General features: G+C 36.3%; 1 protein-coding gene across 9 annotated transcripts in view; it reads right to left on the minus strand.

Moving 5' to 3' along the window:
* Window positions 1-27,881, minus strand: part of DMD (dystrophin) — a 1,657,593-nt gene that overhangs the window by 1,518,677 nt on the left and 111,035 nt on the right. For 8 of the 9 annotated variants that reach the window (XM_029929473.1, XM_029929472.1, XM_029929468.1 and 5 more), the window contains 2 exons: window positions 16,089-16,270; window positions 14,799-14,930 (listed from right to left, as the gene is read on the minus strand). In XM_029929473.1, the coding sequence (XP_029785333.1) occupies window positions 14,799-14,930; window positions 16,089-16,270 (314 nt within the window). The remainder of the gene's footprint in view (window positions 1-14,798; window positions 14,931-16,088; window positions 16,271-27,881) is intronic. The other variant, XM_029929470.1, reaches the window with a different exon arrangement.

The following is a 27,881-nucleotide window of genomic DNA, read 5'->3' on the forward strand; positions in this document are numbered from 1 at the left end:
ATGTAAAAATATTAAAAAAAAGAAAACCCTCTCACATGCATAAATGAAAGATTGCACACAAAGAACTCACATCTTTTCAAGCTTCAATAGTAAATATTCTGCTACTATGTATTAAATACTGCATGGTTTGCCCAAGCTAAGATGAAACCACATCATGAATCAATAAGCATTTTGCATTTTCTTTCATTATCTACTCAAATTCATGCCTACTGCACCTCTAAACATTTCATTAAATCCAATGATACAGCAAACACTCCCAAAATAGTTGATACCTGTCACAACACAGCATTTTATATACTGTTAAGTGAAACTCCATTGTTATATTTTTAAATTTCAGGCCTTATTTCCTTCACAGTATTTATAATAATGTATAGTCATTTTTAATTTGATATTTAAAATACTTTTTTAAATTTTTTAAAATGTCTTTTATTTATTTTTGAGTGACAGAGCATGAGCAGGAGAGGGTCAGAGAGAGAGGGAGACACAGAATCTGAAGACAGGTTCCAGGCTCTGAGCTGTCAGCACAGAGCCCGATGTGGGGCTTGAACCCACAAACTGTGAGATCATGACCTGAGCCGAAGCTGGATGCTTAACTGACTGAGCCATGCAGGTGCCCCAATATTTAAAATACTCTTGTCTCTTTTCCCATCTTTAAACTTCATGAAAGCAGGTAGCACTTCGATCTTATTCATTGAAAAATTCAAAAACCAGGAGAGTTTGACTACATAGTCTGTGCATAACGCACATTGATTAAGCAAATGAGTAGAATCTACACCACTAATATTAGGATGTCTGACTCAAAAGTCTGATTATGAATGTAAGAATATTGTACACCCGACACTGAAACTTTCAGACACATTTCAGAAGGTGTTATTCAGCCTAGTCCATCTTCCCCCTGACCCTGCTTCTTCGTTTTATAGATTAAAAAATGGAAGGGGAAGAGTGCATTTGTTCCCAGTAATAATTTTACCTGTATTCTTTCTCAAGTCCTCCCCACCACCTCCACTTTTAAAATTCTGCTTGGAAATCTTCAGTGCATTGATCTTTAGAGCTAAGCTCAAACTTGACAATTCTGTTTCTAGGTCACTTGTTTAGTGACATCAGAAAGTATAAAAGCTTCCATGAAGCAGATCAATGGTGCTTTTAATCTCAGGAGTGCTTCCCACCGACTGGCTGTGCACCCTCTGTTTGCCAATTCGCCTGTACAACAGGCGTTCCAGCTAAGGGACAAGTTGCATTGGGAGGTGCCAAAAGCAGGGACTGAGTGAAGAATCTCCTCTTCCCATACCTCCTCCCTGCAAAGAAACACTGGGCCTAAAACCACATTCAAGTGCTTGTTTACTGCTTTACAAGGAAGAATTGCTATATTCCACTCTGCATGTTCCCAAGATTATTTCTCAGCATCTTTAGATCTACAAAGAATATCCTTTTCCTTGGAATCCTTTATCCAGTATATTAACTCATGGACCTGCCATCTACACAGGTTACAATTCAAAAGTCTGTTTACAAATCAGTTTAGAATCCAGGCTATGTCATTCCATAGAACTGAATACAATATACATAGGTCCTCATATCAGATCACAAAATTTTATTTAACTCCTAATGTACTTAAGGTACTAAGCATGATATTGGCGCCAGTTTTTGAGAAGCCACACTGTGCCTGGACCATGGAAGCATCTTTATATAACTCATCTGAACTAATCCTCCTAAAAGCTCTACGAGTTAGAATTACCATAGTAACATATGAAGAAAGTAAGGCCCAGAGAGGACAAGAAACTGTTTCAAGGCCACACAGCTAGAAAGTCACAGAGCTGGAAAGTGAGAACTTAAGCCTCTCTGGTGCCAGACTTTGGGTTCCCTCCTCTTTGCTCAACTAGAACTTTCCTCCTCAAAAACTGGATGCTTCCTTGGGTAAATGTGATTTTATTTTCAGGTTTCCTAAATGAATGTACCCCTGCTTTTGGAGTAACAAATGCATGTCTCTGTTAATCTCAACTACCTTCAGGATAAAAGTGAAATTTCGGCCCTGGGACACAAATTCCATCATGCCCTAAGATAGCTGAACATAAACTGCTGACTACCTATAAAATATCCATTTCCTTCTCTGCTTCCTAATAGTATCTGATAAGACTCAGGAATCACCCTGTTCCATTTGGCTATGTGATTCAAGGTTGGCTGAGTTTTGACTGGTCTAAGCCAATCATGGCAATACACTCTGTCTCCCTTTATTGGTTTAGACACAAGGATGTGATACAATCCTGTACAACAAAATGTAAGGGAATATATCTTAGAGAGCTTCTAGAAAATACTTCCTCATTCTCAAAAGAGGCAATCATTTAGATTATGACAAATCTGCATTAATCAAAAGATGGTTTCAACAACTGGACAGCTTCTGGGGAAAGGATTAAAATTGTTCTCAACGTGGCAACTTGTACGAGTTTTAGCAGAATCAAAGTTTAAAAAACAGAACTAGAAGAAGCTATGGGAGAATTTTTTGAATCATCCTTTCCACAGCAGAGCCCTTTTATAAGTGTGATCTCTCTGCTGCCAAAAAATACCTGTGAAAGTTATCTGCATTTCATGTCACACACAGAAAATTGCTGATGTATTTAATATATAAGTAATTACTCAAAACCGATCAGAAAATATACTATTCCAATTGACAAGTTAAGTAAAGACTGACATGTAGAACTTTTGATGAGACTACTTTGTTAGATTGATTATTCAACTCCTAGAACACACCATTTAGTGTAAGGCTAGTCATTTTTACACAAAATTCCTATGCATATGTGAGAGTGTGTACGAACTTGCATGTATGGATGAAAGACATACAGAGAAAGGGGCAAGGGGAAGGAGAAGGAAGCAAACTGACTGAATAGCGTATTTTAAAGGCATGCTATAAACTAAGACCCACATGTAAGGGGGAGTGTACATAGGAGAAGAGTCATAGATAAAATTGACAAGGTTTGCCAAATCAGAGAAAAGTCTTAAAATCCAGGCTAACAGACAGGAAGGAAAAGATGCTGTAAATAATCCACAGTGGCAATGGGAAGAAATTAAGGGCCAATTAGGTATGACGGAGTTCAGAGAGAAGGAGTCACACATGGCTCAATAGGTTAGAGCCTGGGTAGGAATAAATGTCAGAAGAGTCTCCTAGCCTCACAGGCAAAGATGAGGTCCGCTTTAAATATCCTGAAGGTAAAATTATGGTAAGACATCCATCGGTGGAAACTACCGGTCAGTAGGTAGATGAAATTGTAGAACTGGACCATTTCGGGAATAGAGCTGAAGCTCTGAGCATGAATTATGTCTAAATAGGCACAAACATGGAGGGCTAAACACTCTGAGGGACAGGTGCTTCCTTTTCCCTTCTTCTAGTTTGTGATTACCTCAGTGCCATTTCTAGCTATTTGTAGTGTTATCCGCTATACCTCCATCTAACCTTATACTTCATATTTACCATTCAAAATATTTAAAGATAACTCTATTTTTATAGACACCAACTTTAACTATTCTGAAGATATGGTTCAAAAATGGTTTTCCTGTTTCTTCCCCTTTGTTCTTACAATAACTAGCTGTACTCCTGATGAAATTATTACTTTGGTGATGTTCGCAGATGTTTTCATATGGAGGATACTTCTCTATAGTGTTTCTACATACTTTGTATTTGGTATCTCTATGTGAAAGGCTCAGCTGCTTATTCATAAATGTATAAATAATTATTTACTTGTCCTGTTGCTGGTAGGCATGCCCCCAAGAAGCTGATAGGTACTGCTCATCAAAGAGGAAAAAAAAGAGATTTCTTTTTTCTTTCCAAATGCTTTTTAGTACTTCCAAATATTAAAAGACTAAGGAAAATGATGATGACAAAGGAACAGCCACTGTAACCATCGAGGCTGTGAAAAATCGAAACTGGGCTAGAAGTGGCGGCATCTGGTTTGAGTCCCAGTTCTGCCAGCTACTCACTGCTTCCTCAAATCCGTTATTCCATTTAAATTTCTTCCTCTTTATTTTATTTTATTAATATTTTTTTAATTTTACTGTTGATTTTTGAGAAAGAGAGAGACAGAGCATGAGCAGGGGAGGGGCAGAGAGCGAAGGAGACACAGAATCTGGAGAAGGCTCCAGGCTGTCAGCGCAGAGCCTGATGTGGGGCTTGAACTCATAAGACATGAGATCATGACTTGAGCTGAAGTCAGACATGCAACCAAGTGAGCCACGCAGGCACCCACTCCCTCTTTAAAATAGGAGTCTAATAAAATCATTCTACAGGTCTATTGTACTGGCCAAATGAGATATGTATTCAAAAGTCTTGTAAAAACTACAAATGATAGTAAAAGATGAGAGGTGTCTCAGGTTTGCTTGTGCCTCCTTTGCAAGAATGCTAGAAGCATGATCCCCTTGCATTCTTGGAGAATTTTAAGAGCCTAGGCAAACTATGAATAACTTTCCAAGGCCTGACCCCTTTACTATGTGAGCTATTACAGAGAAGGGAGCGCTCCATTTGGAGCTCAAAATATTTGTTAAATGAATGTGGACCTTTGGCCCAAAGCCATGCAAGGAACAAAGATCAATAAGGCCATTACAGCAGAAATACAAGTGTGTCCTTCTTTGTTTGTTTCTCTGTTTCTTTTTCTTCTACACTGTTTCTGGCCTAAGAGTAGTTTCACAATACCTCTGGAAGAAGGAAGGAGCTCAAGTGCAGCCAAAAAAGGAGGAAGGGAACAACATGATACTTGGTGGCACCTGGGAAGAGCCGGGTGATACCACATTTATTGTTAACTTTCAGGTAACAGATGCCTTCCTTAGATTTGCATCCCATGATATTAGACAGCAGTGGGCAGAAAACACCCTCCACCAAGGACATCCATGTCCTAATCCCTAGAACCTGTGAATATGTTATATTACATGGCAATGAAGAATAAAGTCTGCAGACGAAATTTAGTTGCTAAGCAGCTGACATTAAAATAAGTAAAATTTCTGAAATTATCCAGGTGGGTCCAATGTCATCATAAGTCCTCAAAAACAGGAAGACAGCCAAGTAGATCAGAGTGATACAATATGATAAACACTTAATGTGCCTGTGTTATCTGTGAAGATAAAAGAGGGGCATGAGTCAAGGAATATGGGCAGCCTCTAAAAGTTTGAAAAAAAAAAACAAGGAAATGTAATCTCCCCTACAACCTCCAGAAGGAAGGCGGTTTTACCCAGTGAGACCCATATTGAAATTCTAAACTATAAGATAATAAATTTGTGTTGTTCTCAGCCACTAAATGTGTGAGTATTTATTACAACAGTAAGAGGAAACCAATATACAGACCCATTATCAGTTAGGAGGATGAAGTAATCCAAGAGAAAGATGCTTTTGTTCCTGTGGACATTAATTATTCAAAAAAAAAAAAAAAACCTCTAAAGACTCCAAAAAAATTGTTAGAACTAATAGATTCAGTAAAGTTACATGATATAAAATCAATATATCGAAATCTATTATGTTTGTATACATTAATAACTTTTAAAAAATCAAGAAAACAATTCCATTTATAATCCCATCAAAAAAGAATAAGGTACCTAGGAATAAGTTTCACCAAGGAGGTAAAAAACCTGTACACCAAAAACTATGACAGTGACTAAAGAAACTAATGAGAACCCAGATGGAAATGTATTTCATCTTATGGATTAGAAGAATTAATATTAAAATGTCCCTACTACCCAAAGCAATCTACAAATTCAGTGTAATCCCTATGTAAATTCCAAAGGCATTTTTCACAGGCTAGAACAATTCTAAGTTTTGTGTAGAACCACAAAAAACCCTGAATAACCAAAGAAATCTTAAGAAATAATAAAATTATAGGCATGATACTCCCTGATCTCACACTACATTATAAAGCTATAATGTTATTGACATAAAACAGACAAATAAATCAATGGAACAGAATAGAGAACCCAAAAATAAACTCAAGTATACATGGAAAATTAATTTATGCCAAAGGAGTTAAGAATATACAATGGGGAAAAGACAGTCTCTTTTCAAAAAATGATGAGAAAACTGAATAGCCACATGCAAAAAAAAAACCGGACCACTATCTTGCACCATACGCAAAAGTCAACTCAAAATGGTTTTAAGGCTTAAAAGTAAGACCTGAAACTATGAAACTCCTAGATGAAAACAGAGCTATGATGGCCTTGATGATGTTTTTGTATCTAACTCTCAAAGCATTGGCAAACAACGCAAAAATAAACAAGTGGGAATATATCAAACTGAGAATTTCTGAACAGCAAAGGGAACCTGAATGGAAGAAAATATTTGCCCATGATATATCCAATAAGGGGTTAATAACCAAAATATATTAAAAAAAACTCCTACAATTCAATAGCAAACAATAAATAAACAAGTGGTTTAAAAAATTGACCTAAGATCTGAATACATATCCTGCCAAAGAAAACATACAGATGGTCAACAGCACATGGGAAGATGCTCAATATCACTAATCATCAGGGAAATATAAGTCAAAACAATGAGACACCAGCTCACACCTGTTACAACGGCTATTATCAGAAACACAAAAAAGATTACTAGTATTGGTGAGGATGTGGGAAAAGGAAACCCTCATGCATTGTTGATGGGAATGTTTTTTTTTTTAAGTTTATTTATTTATTTTGAGAGACACGGAGACAGTGCAAGTGGGGGAGGGGCAGAGAGAGAGGGAGACAGAGAATCCCAAGCAAGCTCTGCACTGCCAGCACAGAGCCCAATGTGGGGCTCAATCTCACAAATGGTGAGATCACGACCTGAGCCAAAACCAAGAGTCTGACATTTAACCTAATGAGCCACCCAGGCACCCTGGTGGCAATGTGAATTATTTGCACCACTACAAAAAACAGTATGGAGGTTGCTCGAAATAGTAAAAATAGAACTACTGGGACGCCTGGGTTAAGCCTCTGACTTCGGGTCAGGTCAGACCTCACGTTTGTGGGTTCGAGCCCCACATCAGGCCCTGTGCTGATGGCTAGCTCAGAGCCTGGAGCCTGCTTCCAGTTCTGTGTCTCCTTCTCTCTCTGCCCCTCCCCATCTCATGCTCTGTCTCTCTGTATCAAAAAATAAATAAAACATTAAAAAAATTAAAAAAAAATAGAACTACTATGTGACCAAGAAATTCCAGTTCTGGGTATTCAGAAATATGGATGTACCTAGTGGGTATTATGCTAAGTGAAATAAGTCAAATAAGACAAATACTGTATGATCTCACTTATATGTGGAATCTTAAAAAAGAACCATACCAGTTCACAGAGAACACAGTGGTGCTTGCCAAAGGCAGGGGTGGGGAGGTGAGCAAAATGGGTGAAGGGGGTCCAGTTAAAGAATAAATAAGTCATGGAGATATAATGTACAGCATGGTGATTATAGTTAATATTATTGTAGTGTCTATTTGAAAGTTGCTAATAGAGTAAATCTTAAAAGTTCTCATCATAGGAAAAATTCTGTTATTATATATGGTGACAGATATTAACTAGATTATGAGCATTTTGCAATATATATGAATACAAGATCAAATCATTATGTTGTACATGTAAAACTAATATAATGATGTATGTCAATTATACATCAAATTTTAAAAATTAAGGAATAATGATTAACATGTTCAAAAGTGAGCTCCTAACCTCACTTACAAAATTGCTCCTTCTATAGATTATCCTGTCTTGTTTAGTGGCAACTCCATTCTTCTAGTTGCTTAAGCCTAAACCTTGCCATAATTCTTGGTTCTTTGAATTCTGTCATAACTCATACCCACTACGTCACGTGGACCATGATCTTGATGCACTGGTGGCCCCCAATTCTGCTACCTGGCATGGCATTCCAGACATCAGGAAACAGAAAGGCTCACTGACCAAATTGTTATATTCAAATCCTATCATTTCTGAAATCAAGCAAGATGAAAGAAGTGGGGGTCAGGGAATGCAGATAGGATAAGACCAAAGAGTGAGGAGGACCATCGTATTTAAATCTTGGGTTGTACAATTTTCATGTGTTTTGCTCTCTCAGTCTTTCCTAATGATGGTGCAATGGACAGAACCAAAGGTGAGGTGTGAGGGAGGAGTACAGTAGACAGAAGGTGTCTAAGGCCTCCACGTATATTCGTGCTGCTGGAGAGATACAGGGCCACGTATACCTTACCAGAGCTGTGGCTCATCAATTAATCTCTGAAAAAGCCATGGAAATCATTTCCATTTTTACGTAGAACACTTGGGAGATCATAATGAGACCATACCAACTGTCCTGAGTGGGTGGCCAATTTCAAATGATGTAGCTGACAACCCAGAAGTGAGATGGTCATACCTTATCATTTGGTCTTTTCATCTCTTTCTATCCACACATAACCCTCTTGTGTATTCCAGTATTTATTTCCTCTATTTTTACCATGTGTACTATGTTAAGTTACTGTCTATAATTAACACACATTTTGATCTATGCCTATGTCTCACAAGCTATCTGCTCCCTTATCAGCTATTTTTCATTTATTATTTTTTAACGTTTTAAGTTTTTAAATGTTTATTCATTTTTGAGAGAGACAAAGACAGAGTGGGAGTGGGGGAGGGGCATAGAGAGAGGAAGACACAAAATCTGAAATGGGCTCCAGGCTCTGACCTGTCAGCACAGAGCCTAAAGTCGGGCTCAAACTCATGAAACACAAAGTTGGACACTTAACCAACTGAGCCACCCAGATGCACCTATTTTTACATTTTTTGTTTTTATTATAATAGCAGTTAGTTAAAACCAAATATTATACTAGTTTTAGGTGTACAATACACTGATTCAATGGTCCCATACCTCACCTGGAGCTCAACTCATCAGGTAAATTTAACACAAGGTTTTTATCAACTACTAGTTTACTTAAAATTAATGCTTAACATCTCTTAGAAGTTTTATCTATCCCCTTTGATTTGCTTATAACACAATTAAATATTCTCTAAGAATACAGCAATAGGCAATCTATACTCTATTAGCAAATCCTTAGGTTGTCCAAAACATTATCTAGAATTCAACTACTGTGCATCATGCTCACTGATAGAACCACTATAAAAAAAAAACAGTATAGAGTTCCTCAAAAATTAAAGAAAAAAACCCAGAACTACCATATGTCCCAGCAATCCCACTTCAGGATAGATATACATACATACATACATATGCACACACACACATGTATATATACATATACAGATACATATACATATATGTGTATATGTATGTATATATGTATATGTGTGTATGTATATGTATGTGTATATATGTACATATATATATATATACACACACATAGAAAACAAAAACAGTATCTCAAAGAGATATGTGCCCTCCTATGTTCCTTGCACCATTATTCACAATAGTCAAGATATGGACACATCTAAATGTCTGTCCACAGATGAATGGAGAAAGAAAATGTGGTGTATATATAGCCAATGGAATATTATTCAGCTTTCAAAAGAAATAGGATTCTGTCATCTGTAACAACATGGATGAACCTGAAGGACATCATATTAAGTGAAATAAGCCAGATACAGAAATATCATATTGCATAATCTCATTATAGGTAAAATCTAAAAGAATAAAAACAAACACAAAATGCCAAACTCACAGAAACAGAGAATGGTAACATTGCCAGGGGCTACGGGGAACAAGTCATGGGGAGTTATTGTTTAAATGCATGCTGACTTTCCATTTTGCCAGATGAAAAAGAGTTCTGGAAATACATGGTGATGGTGATGCCTATACAATTTTATGAATGAACTTAATACCACTGAAATTCACACTTAAAAATGGTCAAGAGTAAAAATAATGGTCAAGATAGCAAATTTTATGTTCAAAATTGTTTTTCATGGGATGAAAAAAGAAAATAATGCAGACCAAGCCCCGTTGCATGTTGTCAGGATCAATGCAATAGCATTCTAACTGGTCTCCTAGCTTCCATCGGTCTATTTGCCACAGAGCAGCCATGTTGAAATAATGTGAGTTTATGTCACTCCTTTAACAGCTTTCCACCTCACTGGTAATAAAAACCAAAGTCCCCACCACTAATAATCAGGTCCTATGAGATCAGGTCTACCACTACAGCTCAGACATCATCTCCAGCACTGGGTCCCTCACCCATACCTTTCCTTGAGTATTCCAAGTACTACCCCAACTCAGGGCCTTTACACCATCTGTGTTTCCTCCTCATATGTTTGTCTTCCCCCAGAGACCCACACCTCTTTCCAGTCTTTATAAAAAATTTACCTTCTCTGACTACCACAATTGCCATATACGGCATATTCTACTTTCCTGTTTTATTTTTTCTTTTTAGCACTAACTATTGTAATTTTTAATACATATTACTTACATATTATTTGAAATATTGTTTTATTTTTTGAAAAGATAATATTTATCTTTTTCCTATTCTGACTCTCATAAGGTTATGCTACTCCATTAGGGCAGGAATTATTTTGTAACTTTGTTTACTGATGAATTACTTTGTCATATAATAATACATGGCACATATGGAAAGAGCCCAAATTGATTGATGGATGGGTGGATAAAGAAGATGTATATATGATCGTGTACACATGCACGTGCGTGCACACACACACACAGACACACACACACACACACAATGGAGTATTACTCAGCAATCAAAAAGAATGAAATTGTGCCATTTGCAACAAAATGGATGGAACAAGAGTGTATTACACTAAGCAAAATAAGTCAGAGAAAGACAAATACATGATTTCATGCATATGTGGAATTTAAAAAATAAAACAGATGAATATAGAGGAAGGGAAGGAAAAATAATAAAATAACAGGGAGGGAAACAAATCATAAGAGACTCTTAAATACAAAGAACAAATTGAGGATTGCTGAAGGGGTGGGGAGATGAGCTAAATGGGTGATGGACACTGAGGAGGGCACTTGTTGGGATGAGCACCGGATGGTGTATATGTGATGAATCACTGGGTTCTATTTCTGAAACTGACACTACACTGTATGTTAAGTAATGTGAACTTAAATAAATAAAATTTTAAAAATAAGTGTTATATGATTACATATATAATACTAGATGTGTTATTAATCCTGCATATATATATACCTATCACAGTAGAGATCATTCAGTATTAGTATGAAGGACATTAGCTTGTAGTTAGATAAATCTGAACATGAATCCAGGCTCTGCCACTTATTGGTTAGGTCATGAAATCTGGATCAAAATACCCAATTGTAAAGAGACAAAAGTCACTCTAGGCTCAGAGAACCCAGAAAGCTGAGATGGGAATCTTCTTGGCACTGATGGAGGACAGCGAGTGATTTAACTTGGTTGGAGTAAAGAAAACATGAAATATAAGCATGGAAATATACACAGATAATAGATCATGGAGTTCCTAGATAAAATTTAAGAGAATAGACTTGTTATAAAGGAAAAAGGAAGTGAAGAAACTTTTGTGAGTGGTATTAGTAAAGCTGTTAATATGGAAATTTAATCAGATTTAGTGAGAATTAAAATAAAGATAGTGATACTGATCACAAAGTTATTTTTGTAATCTACAAGACATGGATTGAGGTTCTGAATCAGAGGTCATACCATCAGGGACATAACTTGATGGAGCAATGTTGTAAAGAATGAAGTAACTTTGCATGTCTCCTTAATGAATATCAGATCAACATAGAGACCAAAGAATCTGTCACATATTTAAGTTTCAATCACTGCTGAGTAACATTCTCACTTGCATACAAAAAAGGGCCAGAAACAGGTTTGTGAGCAATGAAACAAAATTCACTTCAGAACATGCTAGGTTTAAGAAATCAGTACGTATCAAGGTATAAATATACTCCAAAGAGTTGAAAATGAGTTGGATATGTGGTTGTGTCTCAAAATATATTGGAAGTGGGCAAAAACATAGATAACAGTGGTCATGGGCATACAGCTTGAAGCCAGGAGATTAAGTCATATTGATAAGGGAGGGAGTATAGTAAGTGAATCAAGGGATCTTCCAAACGGCTCTTATGGAAACTCCCTTCTAACAAAGGGAGTTAGAAGGAAAGAAATCACCCAATAATGAAAGAGATAGAGAAGAGAAATGAGGAAGAACCTGGTGAGTCTGGAGGCTGTGAGAAGTTATTTCAATTATGGTGGAAACCCTGGAGGCTGAAAAGATGACATTTGATTTGGTCACGAAGTGTAATTGCTTGTTGAATAAATAAATGAATAAAGCCTCGGTTATTCTATAGAAGGTAATAAATGAAAGAAAGTGTCACATAACAATACATGAAAAAGATGAAGTTGAGTGATGAGGTGATATACACACAGGGTTAGACGCCAAGAGAGAAAGAAATTGAAGGTGAAAAAGATAGTATTTTTTTATATAAACTTAGGAGTAGAATGAGAGGCATGATCAAAGTCATAAAAATAGGAATTAAATATAACCATTAAAAAATGTCCCACATCCAAGGATGGATGGCAATAAAGTGATACAATGAGGGAACCCGGGGAATTCATACCAGATAATATTTCTTCTTGGCAAATTATGAGAAAAACTCATTTCTAGGTAGGGATCCTGAGATAAGTCACATTGCAAACCCCCGACAGGTTTGTAAACCACAAGGTTATAAATCGCATTTTTCAAGTTTAGGACAGATAGGGATAACTGATGTTTCTAATACATTGGGAACTTTGAAGATAATTCATAAACTTTGTTTTCCATAGAGGATAGTCACCCACATAGCTCCCTCTATTATTAAGGAAAACCTCCCTAATGGAGTCCAGTCCGGGCTGTCTTGAGTTCATTTGAAGTGGGTCAGATACAACCTGGAGGGGACTGTGTAGGCTCACCCCTCAGAGAAACCCTTCAGAAAAATTGTTTCTGAGATTGTACTTAAGACGTAAACTTATCAAACCTAACTATGTATAACATCATCTTCTGAGGTGCCTCCTAGAGAAACAGGCAGAACATACCATTCCTCACCAATTGTGAATCATGCTTCTTTTCTAAAGGATAGCGTTAGCTTTATTTCAATGGCCTAGGCTCAATAAAACAGGTAAATGAATGTGTCAAGTATTTTTATTTTATGACATGTTATGTATTTTTTCGTATTTATACAAAGGTAGAATGAACAAATAGAGTCTAGCAAAATTAGGTCCACTTATAATTACTTCATTAAGGAGTCATACCTGAGCAAGGCCTTAATGAGGTGGTAATGAGGTAAAAATGGGCTGCCAGAAGAGGCAGTGGAGAAAACCTTCTGGAAAGGCAGTTCAATAAAATGATAATGAAGAGGGAAAAAAAACTGATCTCTTTGTCTTGGCTCACGCTCCTTTATTCTAGGAGCCACCCCTATTTGTGACTTCTTGGAGGCTTCAATGGGAGGGTGCTGAAGCAAAGAGTCTAGAGAGTCAGGCAGTCAGGAGGGTGGGAGGGATGAGGAGGAAGAACATAAAGGGCAGAAACACTGAAACTTAAAATGCGGTAAAAATAACATCTCCTATCTCTAAGAGATATTCTAAGGATTTCATTAGTTCCTATAATGTGCATACTTGGCATATGGCAACCCTAAGTAATGTGTGGCAGAACTATTTTTATTTACTGATAATGAGAAAACTGATTGAGTTTCTTGTTCCAGATTATACAACTAACCTTTGTGAGAACACGGATGGGAATTTAGCTGGAGATGAGGCTGAGTCACACAAACGGTCTCGCCCAGTCTCTTTTGTTCAGCTTTGCCAGAAACCTAGCCAAGGATAGAGGGCATAACTATGCCCGGAAATGTGCTGCCCTCATTAAGAATTTTAGCCTTGCTCATAAATTAACTGTGCAAAACAGTTACTAATTAAGTACAACCGCTATTTTAAATAATCATTGAGCCTCTAGAAATGTACTTTTTCACCATATAGAATCAGTTCATGTTCTCTTACTTCCCATTCATAAACTACATTAATTCCTATTCTAAATTCCCACTCAAAACTACATTTTTGATAAAAGTCACTCCCTTGGGAACTTTTCAAATTGATCGATTAAACAAAAGAGTTTTCTTTTAAAGAGAAATTCCAGCAAATCTCAAAAGTCTAGCACATTTCATTTCCATGCTCTAACATACACCAGGCTGTAATCTCTCATATTTCTAGGTTTCCTACAACATTGAAACTCCATTGAACAGATTCCTTATGAGGCAGGGATTAAATGATGCATAGAATCTGACCGGGATTGGGTGTGAGTGACTTTCTTGTATAAATAGTACATGCTATATACATATTCAAATTAGCAAAATTAAAATGCATCACATGAAGAAGCTTGTTGTTATATTTTCCTTAAGTAGAAAATAAATACATTTTTCCGGAATGAATATATAGTAATAACAAGAGTATCTATTTTCCTTCGGTATCAGATATCTAGAAAAGACTCCCCAATAGTGTGACTAGTAAATTTCATCCATTTTTACTTTCTTTTAAAAATTGCTTATATAAACCTTTGATGATGTTTGTCTTTTCATGTAACCACTGGTAGCCCATAAAAGAGAACCTTACAGGTAGTTATACAATGAAAGCACACACCGCTATCCTAAGACTGCCCATGCATGAAGAATCAACACACGTCCAGCTAGAGAAGTTTCAATAACCAAACAGCATCACGTGAGAACATCTAATACACCTGGGAACAATGAAACAGCTCCTGATGAGGGGGAAAAAAAGGCACTGCAAAATTCAAACAAAAGCCTTGTTATCTTATCTTGGAGGAGGAAATTCTTTGGTTTGTAGAACAGAGAGTAAATGTTGACAGACCTGTGAAGGAAGTGGGCTCCTTGTGGGGTCAGAGGTGGTGACATAAGCAGCCTGTGTGTAGGCATAGCTCTTGAACCGAGGCTTAGGAGAGGAAGGAGTTCGTTCATAGCCCTGTGCTAGACTGACTGTGATCTGCAGAGTAGGGTTAGGGGGAAGGGGACAGAGGGGAGGAGGAGACATCATGAGTAACTCTGGAGGGACTGCTTTCCAACAACACTAGAAAAGCACACATTACATGCACATTTCCTGCAAACTGGTACAGTCCAGGAATTCTGGTGCTCAATGGCCTGGCAATCAGGGAAGGTATGAGGGTGGGAGCAAACTTTAAGGATTCCATGCTGACACAACTCCAGCACGAACAGGGGACAGTGCTCTTCAATCTGGCAAAGAACGGGTATCCAAAAGCAATTTTCTCTGAACTCCAAGTAAACAAAACCAGAATTCATCAAGTCAATATCCTGGAAAGGACTAGAGGTTTCATAAGCTCAATATAGAACTATCTTAGCCGAGTGAAAAAATTAGGCCTAAGATTCACTTTCCACGCCTTCAGCAGAAATTCTGATTAAGGCTTTTTTGTTTTTTAAAGGCTTTCTCATCATCACTGGTGTCAATGAGAAGAAAACACTGCAAAGAGCTGCTGTTGGGAGTAAGAACAACCATGTAATAAAAAAATCCTACCAGATTCTGTAAAATAATAAAATTTTTTTACTATATGTATCCCTCATTTAACTTTTAAAGTATTATAAACTACTTTTATCAAAAATGTTACCTAAATAATCACAATTTGTTAACACATCAGCAGGCTGCCACTAAAACTAAGAAGCTATTATTAAACAGAGTACTTGCCTTTGCTCTTGCTCTGGTTCTTTTTTTTTTACTCTCATTGACAGAAAGCTTTAAACATATATGTCTATCTTTTATTTTATTTTATTTCATTTTACACAATGGAATTCCAGTACAGTGTTTTCCATATTATTATAATATAGTGTATATCAATAGCAGGGTATTTTAATAATGTACCTTGAAAATAATATTATATCCATTCTATCAGTTAAAATTTAGAAGGTTTACAGAGTTTATCTATCCGTCTACTCACAGATACCTATAGATACCTATAAGTAGAGGGATAAAGAAATAGATAGACATATATACATACACACACATTATGCTATATAGACATATGTTTGTGTATATATCCACAGACACAATAAATATGTACATGTATGATGGCTAAAAATGCATACACGATAGAAAGTATCATTTATGTCAGTTACTCTTTTGATACTTTACCTGTTGAGAATAGTGCATTTGATGATGCAATTCAAAGTGTTCCTCTCTAGTAACTTTTGATGGCCTTGGCAACATTTCCACTTCCCGGATGGCTTCAATGCTCACTTGTTGAGGCAAAACTTGGAAGAGTGATGTGACATACATTAAGATGGACTTCTTATCTGGACAAGTGGTAGCAACATCTGTAAGCACATTAACACCACACATCAATTTTTGGTTTCTATATTTGAGTCTCTGAAAGTGGAATGAACAAATCAATGTTACAGGAAGAAGACACATTAATGAACACTTGATTGCCCATGAATGTCCTCGAGAGACTAATTAGAACATGATAATCAGGTCTAAAATGTCCTTCCAATTTGGCAGGCCAATGAGAGGAGCACTAAAGTTAATTTCTTTTCCTTGTACGCATAAAAACTTCCTTCCGTAATACTTCTTCCTAAGTCAAATTGCCAGAGTAGTCCATCTAAGAGACTGGTTTTCATTAGATAAGAAACACAAATAAAATATTCTATCTTCCTTTCCATGGAAAGCTATATTATCGTGTCAATTAAAATAGTGCACTGGTAATTAAACAATTACACAAAAGAGTTTAATGCCTTGGCTTCCAGTAAGGAAAGCTTGCACCATCTAATCAAATTTTTGCTTAAGTACGTAAAGAACAAAATGTGTCTCTGTGTTGAAATGAACCATGTATTTGCACAATAAACATAAAATAAAACAATATACCATATGCATATGATTTGTAATATTCCTTAAGTATATTAAAAACATTTGTTTACATTTCAGTACATCTGTTAATGTTAAATGTTACCTTCCTTCTCATACTCCAGAGACAAATTTCAAAGTCCTTCACATAAAAGTTGATCTCACATTATGTCCTTTGTCACATCCAGGGAATTGAAGAAACCCAGCAATTAAAGTCAATAATAATTTCCAATCACACGCATAGTAAGTGGCACCTCCTTCAAAAAGTTCTTTTGCTACCTGGCATTACAATTTACCCACTGTGCTTCTTCCAGGGAACCAAGATGTAAAAATCCTATATGTGACGTGTATCATTAATCCTGGAAGTGTTAAAACATAAATCCTGGCAGGAGGCCAAAACAACTATGCAGCAATGTGCCAGGCATTTCCCTTGCCATAAATTTAGCTTAGCTTAGCTAGAATTAAAAGATCTGTTTTAAGTTAAATATGTATATTCTAGTCAGGTATCCTGATTATGACTAAAAAAGCCAAGAGTCAAATCTCAAGTCATAACATAACATAACATAAAAGGAAGTTGAATAGGTCACTTTGTCCGTGCCTTCACAAAGAGCAGGAACATGATTAATTAGAACAGCTATTTTTAAAATATTTTTTTTAAAGATACAGAGAAGGAAAAAGTTAACAAATATTCCCTGTCTGCCTCTATCCGTAGTATAACATGGTACTTCTCAATTTTTAATGTGCATATGAATCACTCAAGGATCTTTTTGAACTTGGAATTGAACTCAGTGGGTCAGGGGTGGAATCTGAAGTTTTGCATCTCCAATAAGCTTGCAAGTGATGCTGAGGCTGGGGCTTGAAGACTATACTTTCATTAACAAGGGTTCAAAAAAATTACACAGGAAACAGACTGCTAGATCATCTGCCACTTCATTGTTTTGCCCTTTTCCCCCAAAATATACTTACTGGGCACTTAAATGCATAAGGCTGAGAGGTACAAAGTGATATAGGACATAGTTTCTGCTCCTTATTATAACTTAATTATTAACCAAAAGATGTTGAAAATAAGTTTTTGGGACACCTGGGTGGTTCAGTTCACCGAGTGTCCGACTTCAACTCAGGTCATGATTTCATGGTTCATAGGTTCTAGCCCCAGGTCGGGCTCTGTGCTGACGGCTCAGAATCTGGAGCCTGCTTCAGATCCTGTGTCTCTTTCTCCCTTTGCCTCTACTCGCTTACACTTTGTCTCTCTCATTCTCTCTCTCTCTCAAAAATAAATAAAAATACAAAAAAAGAAAATAATTTTTGGCAGTAATTATTTAGGAAGAACCAGAAATCTTACTAACTTAGCTTTGAAATTCCGAAGAATAAAATCTCCCTTTCATTGGATAACTGTTTTTCAAGTGTTCATTGAATGGTGGATACTCTAATTCTTCACCACATTTTGAAACTCAAAAATGTTTTCTTTCTTGTCACTATGAACTAGTCAGTTTTGTCTGTGATGAGCACATTTGGAATTCAGTTTATATTTAGTGTGTTAAATTAAATTATGCTGAAGGAAGGCAATGAATTCAAAAAGGTTGATCTATGCCTAACTACTGCTATATAATAAACATGTGCATGTATATGTTTGGCCTCAAATACACATTATGATGAAAATAAATGTAAAAATAAATCAAGAATTATTATTGAATCTATTACCCCAAGCAAATGCCTAAATTAGAACACATTTTATCTACACAAGATATCTTTTGGATGAAATCAAATATTTATAAGCATCAATCATGGTAATAAATATATACTATTTGACCAAATTATTGGCATTTTTGCCCCAATCTATTACCTTCCCATATCTGAGGTTGTGTGGGTTCAGCTGTACCAGCATATGGAATCCAATAATTCTTTTCTTTAAAAAAGGAACTTAGATATTCCAAAATATGTTAACTCACTTCAACATATACATAGTAAGGACCTATTATATTTATCATATTTTAACAGATTATATAGAAGATTACCAAGATAGAGAATTCATGTATTCTGCTCACAATTGGAATAGTACAATAAAGAAATAACAGGAAAAGTACAAAATAATTACACTGCTGAATAGAATTTAAAATGTGTTCCTCTAATTGGTACAACCAGTGCTTAAATATGTTCAGAGAAAGGAAGAAATTATATACTAGTAGAGGACCAGAAAAGTCTTCATGAATAGGAAACTGAAATAAGTATGTATAGGATTTCATTGGCTGGAAATGGGAGAGTGAGAAAGGTATTCTAGGCAGCGGGAAAGCATGAGCAGAAGTGCAAAGGTAAGAGATGAGACTCACCCACAGATAGAATAGTGAATAATAAGATACAATGCGTACGCCATAAGTGAAACATTGAGAGATCATCAAGAGCCAACTAGAACTTTTGACTTTCGTTCAATGGGTTGGGAAGTAAGTCACTACTTCTGAGCAAGAGTGTGAAAGCACTGAATTTTTTGTAAAATAAAACTATTAAATGCAGAATGGGGTCAAGGAGAAAAACAACTGGAGGGAAGCAGGAAGCTAGGACCCAAGAAGAGAACGGAGGTGTTAGAGAACTAAAATCGGCTTTGTAATGAAAACAAACCCCCAAAAATGCATGGCTGATATTCTATAGGTCCAAAATGACTTCATTGGACTTCAAATCATTTACTTAGCAGTCTTGGAAAATAATTATATATAAAATTCTGTCCTAAGCCCTGAGGGTAAAAAAGATGAATAAACTGAGAATAAAATGGAGGAGGAGGACAGAAGGAGGGAAATGTTTGCTCTGTAGTCATAGTAACAAGTAGTCACCAACACAAGTCTCAGACTCATCTAATCAATGAACAATTCCCTGACTAGATGGTCTTGATCATGCTTCCTGAAGCCAACCATTGGCAACCTGTCCCTTTTGAAAGTTGTCCGATCAGAAGTGAATTTACTCCAATGAACAAAATTCTGAACACAAACCAATTAACAGTGGTCTCACCTGAGTAACCAACGATGCTTCTAAAGGTGAGACCAACCTATTCCCATCTCTGAACTCTCACAGATCTTGATCTCTTGACCACCAGGTTTTCCCCAAAACCCAAGAACACACTATGTTGAGATGCTGTAGTTGACCAGCATAGTTCTCTCTTATTTAAATAAGTGATACATTCATCTTTGTGTTTTCATTTCAAATACTGAGTAATGGTTTCATCATTTGAAAAAATTCAATGGATGACACTCACTTGTAAAGTTAAAATTAACAGGTTTTTAAAATTTATTTTTTAATGTTTATTTATTTTTGAGAGACAGAGACACAGCACAAGCAGAGGAGGGGCAGAGAGAGAAGGACACACAGAATCTGAAGCAGGCTCCAGGCTCTGAGCTGTCAGCACAGAGCCCGACACGACTCAAACCCACAAACCGTGAGATCATGACCTGAGCCTAAGCCGGACGCTTAACCGACTGAGCCACCCAGGTGCATCTAATAGGATTTTTTGTTTTTTAGAGGACAGTGTGATAGAATGAGAGAATAAGCAATTCTGAATCTGGATTTGGAGTTTATTTACAAGTATAAATATTTAGATACAAATTTTTAAAACCGGAGCCCCAATCTCATCATGGTGTTGCGCAGGTCAAATGTAATGATGCTTAGAAAATACTGTAAACTTAATCAGACCTGGATATTGCTGCTATATTGGAATTATTGTTTTTTCTGTTATTAGTACAAAAACAGATCTAGTTGTAGGAGACCATTAGTACTATTAATGGGAAGCCACAGGAAGCTGGTGTGAAGGAAAAGCCATTGATCGTTTATTAAACATTTACAAAGCAATTATTATGTATCATGGGCTATGTTTAGCCTGTGTTATATGATAGGTATTCAGAGGATGAACCGCCCAACAAATAATTAAAACTGAAGAATATACAAGAAATCAAAAGAAATTTCATGACTTGTGATGATCTGCACTTAGGAAAGTTGCATACAGCCCAATGCCTGGGACTTTGTGAGCACCTAAATATTTCTTGAGAAACTGAATATAGTACTTAAAGCCATAGACGTTGATGAGAATTGTGTAAGACAGCAACTGACGTAAAACATAATGTTACAGATAATGAGTACCACAGCATTTGAGGAGGGTGAGAATGGTGGGATGTGATTTACATTTTTTTATTACAAGACATTAAAATGTATGAAGTGAAATAAGAGGCTGTACTCCCCAAATAAGAACTTACAATTTGATGAAAGTAATCTTTGTACTAAAACCCTACTATGGAACAGGTTCATTGCTGCAAAAATTTAAATTAATAATTTCTAAACTAATCTTTAAAGACATCTCAAAATGAAATGTTGAGAACTCCTAAGTACTGCTAGAATGTTTTATTTCATGAACAATAACACTGATTCTGATGTGTTTCTATACTAATCAGCATTGTGATAGAGAGATATAATAGAACACATAAATCATCCACTGAAATCGCATTATTTTTCAAATGAGGAAACTGAAGCTCACAGTTGTTTGATGGCAGGTTCAAAAGCTACCCAAAATCGGAATTAGAACCCAGCCCATGCATCAGACTTCTCAGGACCTTACCTTCATTCTTACTGAAAATGTTATCGTAGTGCATTTAAAAACCAACTATCTCAAAGTCATTATTTAAATAATGACCCTGTGATCCATGGTTCCATTATCAAATATTAATGATATTCTCCATAATAGTAGAGATTTCTATTTCTAACAATTGAGTATGAGAAGAGTAAATATACATGAAAATGCAAATTTGGTAGTAATTAAAGAAATGCAAATTAAATAACAATGTGGGTTTTAATATTATATTACTTTGCCCACCATATTATCAAAGAATGAGAGAAAAATACCAACCAAAGTTGCAGAGGCTTCAGCAATTTGGCCAAACTCCTACTTTGCTGGACGAGTATTGGTTCCAAAGTTTATGAAAAATATTTTGGCAATGTCTACCAAAACCTTAAGAAAATTCATCTTCAATGACCCACTGATTTTCCTTCTAGGAATCCACCACAAGTAAATAATCAGACATTTAAATGATGATTTATACAAACCTAATATAAAATGTAAGCATTATTTATGATACAAAAAACTATCATACCAAAAAGAAAAAAAATTCAGACCATTCTAAGTGGTTTAATAGTTAGAGAGTTAGAAATGATAAAATATTTAATTGTATATGAAGAGTACAAAGCCATTAAGAACATTTCTTTTGAAGATTTGATAAAATAAAAATTAACCCTTTATAACATTAAAAGAATAGAATGTATAATATATAAAGAATATAATAACATTTTTTATTTTTATGTTTATTTATTATTCAGACAGAGAGAAACAGAGCATGAGTAGGGGAGGGGCAGAGAGAGAGGGAGACGCAGAATCTGAAGCAGGCTCCAGGCTCTGAGCTGTCAGCACAGAGCCCGAAGCAGGACTTGAACTCACAAACCGTGAGACCATGACCTGAGCTGAAGTCAGATGCTTAACCAACTGAGCCACCCAGGTGCCCCAACAATTTTTTTTTTTTAGAAAAGACAAGGAAACTATATTTCAAGACATTACTGAAATGGGTATGTTGGTGTGACTAAGAATAATTTTCCTTTTCTTTTTTATCCTATTTTCTGCACTCTCCATTCAGCACTCACTAAGAATGTCATCTATATTATGGTAAAAAAAAAAATCTGTAAAGATCTAAAAGCAACAACAAAATAAGAAGTTTCACAAAGTTTTCTTTCAGTATCCCCTCACCCCAAAACAAGTCAGTGTGAATGAGTTTGTCAGGAAATGGGTGTCTTTAACAGAATGGTTCTTATCTTGAGCAATCAACCTCCCAAAAATCTAATTAGCCAGCTGGCAGACACAACCTTGAAACACCTCTTGGAAAATCTAAACAAGATGCTCCACTGCCTAAACCTCGGGTCAGTTTTCTGCCAGGAGAAATTGAAATAGACGATTATAACGAATATCATGTATAATTAGAAATAAGTAGGATTTGAGAGATACTAGAGGCATGAATGTACACTCACAAAGTCTGGTCAGCCTTTTACGAATTTTATTTAAAAAAATGACAAAAGATATGATTTCGAAACCCTGAACAGAATAAATCTAGATCATTTCTCAGAAATTTTGTATTAGGAACAATACAATAAAAATAAATCCATTCACTGTTAGAGAAGGGACATAGGTAAATAGCAAAGAAGAAATTTGTGAGCACAAACTAGACATGGTCAGAGTGCTCTGAATTTTTTTGAAACTTTATTTTTATGTATTTATTTATTTTGAGAGATAGAGAGGGACGGAAGGAAAGGCCAAGGAAGAGGGAGAAAAAATCTTAAGCAGCCTCCACAGAGCCCAATGCGGGGCTTGAACCCATGAACTGTGAGAACATGACCTCAACTGAAATCAGGAGTCGGATGCTTAACTGACTGAGCCATTCAGGTGCCCCCAAAATAGGAAACTTTAAATGGAAAGACGTCTCCCACAGAAACATCATTTCATTTATTTGTAAACCATTTTCTTCTGCAGATTCGTTTTGTCTTATGTTCTTCTTTACTTTTTTAGTTATGAAAAATCACTGAAGAAACATTAGTTTGGCACAGTCAAATTTTTGCCATGTTGCTGTGAAAGTTCTGACTGAACATTATTCTGAGCATTACAATAGGCCGGGATCCAACTAATGGAGTAATTGGGCAGTACTCTGCAAAATCATTTTTTAAATTTTTCTTAAAATGAAATTTTAGTTTATTGAAAGAAGAGTATATAATTAAACAGTTATAATTTTAAAAGATAAGATTATAAATTTTGAATTTTAAAAGGTATTTTTTAATGTTCATTTATTTTTGAGATGGGGGTAGCGGGGAGGGACAGAGAGAAGGAGACACAGAATGTGAAGCAGGCTCTTGGCTCTGAGCTGTCAGCACAGAGCCCAATGCAAGCCTGGAACCAACAGACCACCAGATAATGCCCTGAGCAAAACTCCGCTGCTTAACCAACTGAGCCACGCAGGTGCCCCTAGGTTGAATGTTTCTGAATCAAGTACCCAATGTCTTCTGTGTGCTGCTAATCAAAGTGAAGTGCTGTCTTTAAATTCTCAACTCCAAATGCAACAAATTTCTAAACCTCTCTTTTCCAGCTACTCACTGAGTTTGTACCTCATTAAAATAAATTTATTTAAAATCAATATTCCTGGCCATTTAAAAGCTTAGAACAACTCTTCAGTGCATGTATTCTAAAACTAAGAGAATAGGACAGAGCTTGACCAAACAAACAGAAGCTAATCTGTCAGTACGGGAGACTACCGATAGAAAAACATTTGTACTTTCTTACACTTCCTCTACATGACTTATTGTGGAAAGAGCTATTAGAGTTTCCATTTGAGAAGAAAGTATTTTGGCTCAGTGATATTGAACTCTATTTCCTTAATTGTCACCTGCTGTTATCGTGCTTTGCTTCTGATCTAACCAAATTGACTTCCTTTCTTCCTCCCAGTAGAAAAAGTGCAGTAAGTTTCACAAGTAACTACACAAAATCTTCTTGACTAACACAAAATGTTCTATTTCTTCCCCTCCTTTCTTTACAGAGTTAAAAATGATAGATGATAAACAAGGAAGCCAGAATAGAGGCGCTCACTTCGTTTAACACAAGTTTCATTGGTTATTATGGTGCTTTCCAATATATTTTGGGATTCAGAAATATGCCTAATAGTGTAAGGACAATTCCAAGGCAAATCCCACAATGAACACTAGCTTGAGGCAGAAACTATATATAAGAGAAATATTTCTTAGTAATAAATATTATAAAAAAGTATCCATTCCATATCCAAGAACCTAGCTTGTTGAACAAATATACGTTGACCCAGGGAATGGGTGGGGTCAATATTTAAAGAAGATGAGCTCACAAGGCATCTCTAGCTAATACTGGATCAGAGAGTCACCTTTCTCTCTATTCCACTGGAGGCTACAATGAAGCTAAGCCTAATGGATGGCTTTTCATTTTACTCCTTACCTGCCAGTAGCAGTCTTTTTTCTTAAATTGCTTTGCTTTTTTTGAAATCTTTGATGCTGTATTTTTCACATTTTATACCTATCGGCCACAATTTCTGAGGCTGTCTTCCTGACCCAACCTATTTAAATTACAGGGAATTCTGGAAAGGCTTAGAGGCTCAATCTGGGTCTTGCCTAGCTATAGTCACTTTTCCCTAGAGTATTATCTTCTAATTATCCCTCCTCTTCTCTCTTAAATATTGTCCATATGCTAATGATTCCTAAATACCTATCTCCAGGTGATACTCTCTCCTCAAGAGATACCTCAAATTTCTTACATATAAAATAAGGCCCTCAGTTCCCTTCAAAACCATAGTCTCCCCATCAATCACTGTCTCTGAATATGGTAATAACATCAAAGCATTGTGTCAGGCTGTAAACTTAGAAATTGTCCTTGATTTTTCTTTTTATCTGAATTCTCTGTTTTTATCCATTAACAAGCTTGGTCTCTTCTGCCTCTAAAAGGAATACACGCACCTATTTACTTCATGTTCATGATTACTATTGTCACCTGAGAATGATCCTTGTCTTCTGGGACCATTACATTCACATCCTAACTATTCTCATGCCTTTCAATCCATTCAGTATGCAACAGCTAGAATTATCTTTTTTTAAAAACACAAATTAAATAGCACTGTCATACTTAAAACCCTTCAAAAGCTTCTCCTTTGTTTAGAATACATCCAACCTATTTCCATGCCCTACGACATATTACATGACCCAATACTCTTTGCTAACGGTAGTCTAATGGGCTCTCTCTTTCTCGCCCACTACCTTTCAGATATATTGCCCTTGTTTTCATATCTGAAATAACAAAGGCCCTTTTTAGATCTCTTGGTCTTTATACCTGCTGTTCTCTTTATCCAGAATATTTCCTCCATCTTGCTGCATTTTTGGTTCATTCTTATCCATTAGGTTTGAGCTCATACGGCACTGCAGATGCATTTGTTGACAATGCTACTTTTAAAAATCCATCCCCTTCCCCTTCATCTCACAGTGGCTTATATCGTATATATCATAACTCATCAACTGTAATAATTATGCTTATTGATATATTCCCTTGCTATGATTTGTCTCTCTACAATAATATAAGTACCACAATGGCACCAACTTTCTCTAAATGTTTTTTATCACATAGTAACAAATAGTAGGTACTTCATATTTGTTAAATTAGTAAATGAATGAATGAACAGATAATCATGGCTGCTGGGAAGAAAGTTTCACTTCAATGAAGTGAACACAGAATAAGATTCATGTTAAAAATTGAGAATTGTCTGGAGGGGAAGAAAGACTAAATCAGAGAAGAGCAGGCATTATCTATCTTTTTCCGAAATTATACTAAAGAGATTCAGTTTGATATCTGATTACTTTTCAGGGAGCATCAGTTATGTACAAGGGATTTTATTATGTTTCCTCATTGGCCATTCAACACTCTCTTCTACGCATACTGTACAAGGTCATATAACTGATAATTGATAGTCCTGGTAAAGCAGAAAAGAGAGACTCCTAAGTTGACACCCTGGTTCTCTCTTTGTGTGATTCTGGAGAAGCTTAAACAGACTGAGCCTCAGCTTCCTATTGTAGGCCAAAAGTTTTTCTTAAATTACTGATGGCACTCTCAAAAATGAGACATGATTTGCATAACATCTCATGTTCTAGGAAATGGATTGGATTTTTTTTAAGTAGTAGGGAAAGAAGCATTCATTTCTAAATTAGAGAGCATTAGCAGGTTAATCAGGAAGCCTATGAGTGATGATGACAAAGTTAGTACATTTTTAATTCAGATTGAAAATACTCAAGCTAATACTCAAGGCACAGGAAAACTAATGTTTTATTCATTGTTTCTAAGCCTTGGCACAGACTACAAAATACCACAGTGCTTTACATAGACTGGATGTTCAAAAGTTATTGACTGATATTTACAGAAAAATTTTGTTCAGTATTCTCTGACCCAGGAGAGAAAAAGATAACCCCTTCGAATCGGTATGAAGCACATTTCTCAGTAATTTTGAACTAAGTGTTTGAATCCACAGCGGGCTGGAAGAGTCAAGCAAAGGGAAGCCTTGCCATCTGACTAAAACTATGACCCTGTCCCAGGTAGAATCCTACAGTTACAATTTTAAGAGCAGCTTTTTCAACTAAGTTATGAGAATGAGAAAGGGATTCACTTAGGTAACAAAGAAATGTTAATACTATATATATGCAAACACATTTGAAAAACAATCTGGTCACTTACAGAACTATTGTGTGTGTGTGTGTGTGTGTGTGTGTGTGTGTGTGTGTGTGTGTCTGTGTGTCTGTGTCTGTGTCTGTGTGTGTGTGCTGTTATTTGAAAAACAATATCTTTTGACCAGAGATTAGTAACATCAAAAAATGGGTAGAGAGAAGGAAAGGCAGAGCCTCTGCTTTCTATTTCAATTGTGGGATGTTCATTTTACCCATTTGCAACTTTAAAATTTCTTCTCTAGCTTTTCAGTGGCTGGAAAAGGGTTAAAATTGATAGGCTAAATATTATATAGCTACATTTCTTATCACCACTTCTGGTTCTTCTTGGTTTTCAAATTTTGGTTTCTCTCAAATACCTTTCCTTTCAGGGTAAACTACTAACACAGCTCTACTGATGACTGTGACCCTCAGGATTTGGATTAACTAGCTCCATTACTATATCTTACAAAGGCTGTCTCACTACCCAAACTTTAGACCCTATTCAGGCTCTGGGCTTAGACTCCATTTCCATTCTCATCAAGATGGGAAATTTAAATTAAAAAAAAAAACATTAAAAGGGGAGCCTGGGTGGCTCAGTCAGTTAAGCATCCAGTTTCGGCTCAGGTCATGATCTCACGGTCTGTGGGGTCGAGCCCCACATCAGGCTCTGTGCTGACAGATCAGAGCCTGGAGTCTGCTTCGGATTCTGTATCTCCCTCTCTCTCTGACCACCCCCTGCTCTAGCTGCTTCTGTCTCTCTCACTCACACACACACACACACACACACACACACACACACACACACACACACACACAAGA

The sequence above is a fragment of the Suricata suricatta genome, chromosome X (genome assembly GCF_006229205.1).
Source record: "Suricata suricatta isolate VVHF042 chromosome X, meerkat_22Aug2017_6uvM2_HiC, whole genome shotgun sequence".
Lineage (NCBI taxonomy): Eukaryota > Metazoa > Chordata > Mammalia > Carnivora > Herpestidae > Suricata > Suricata suricatta.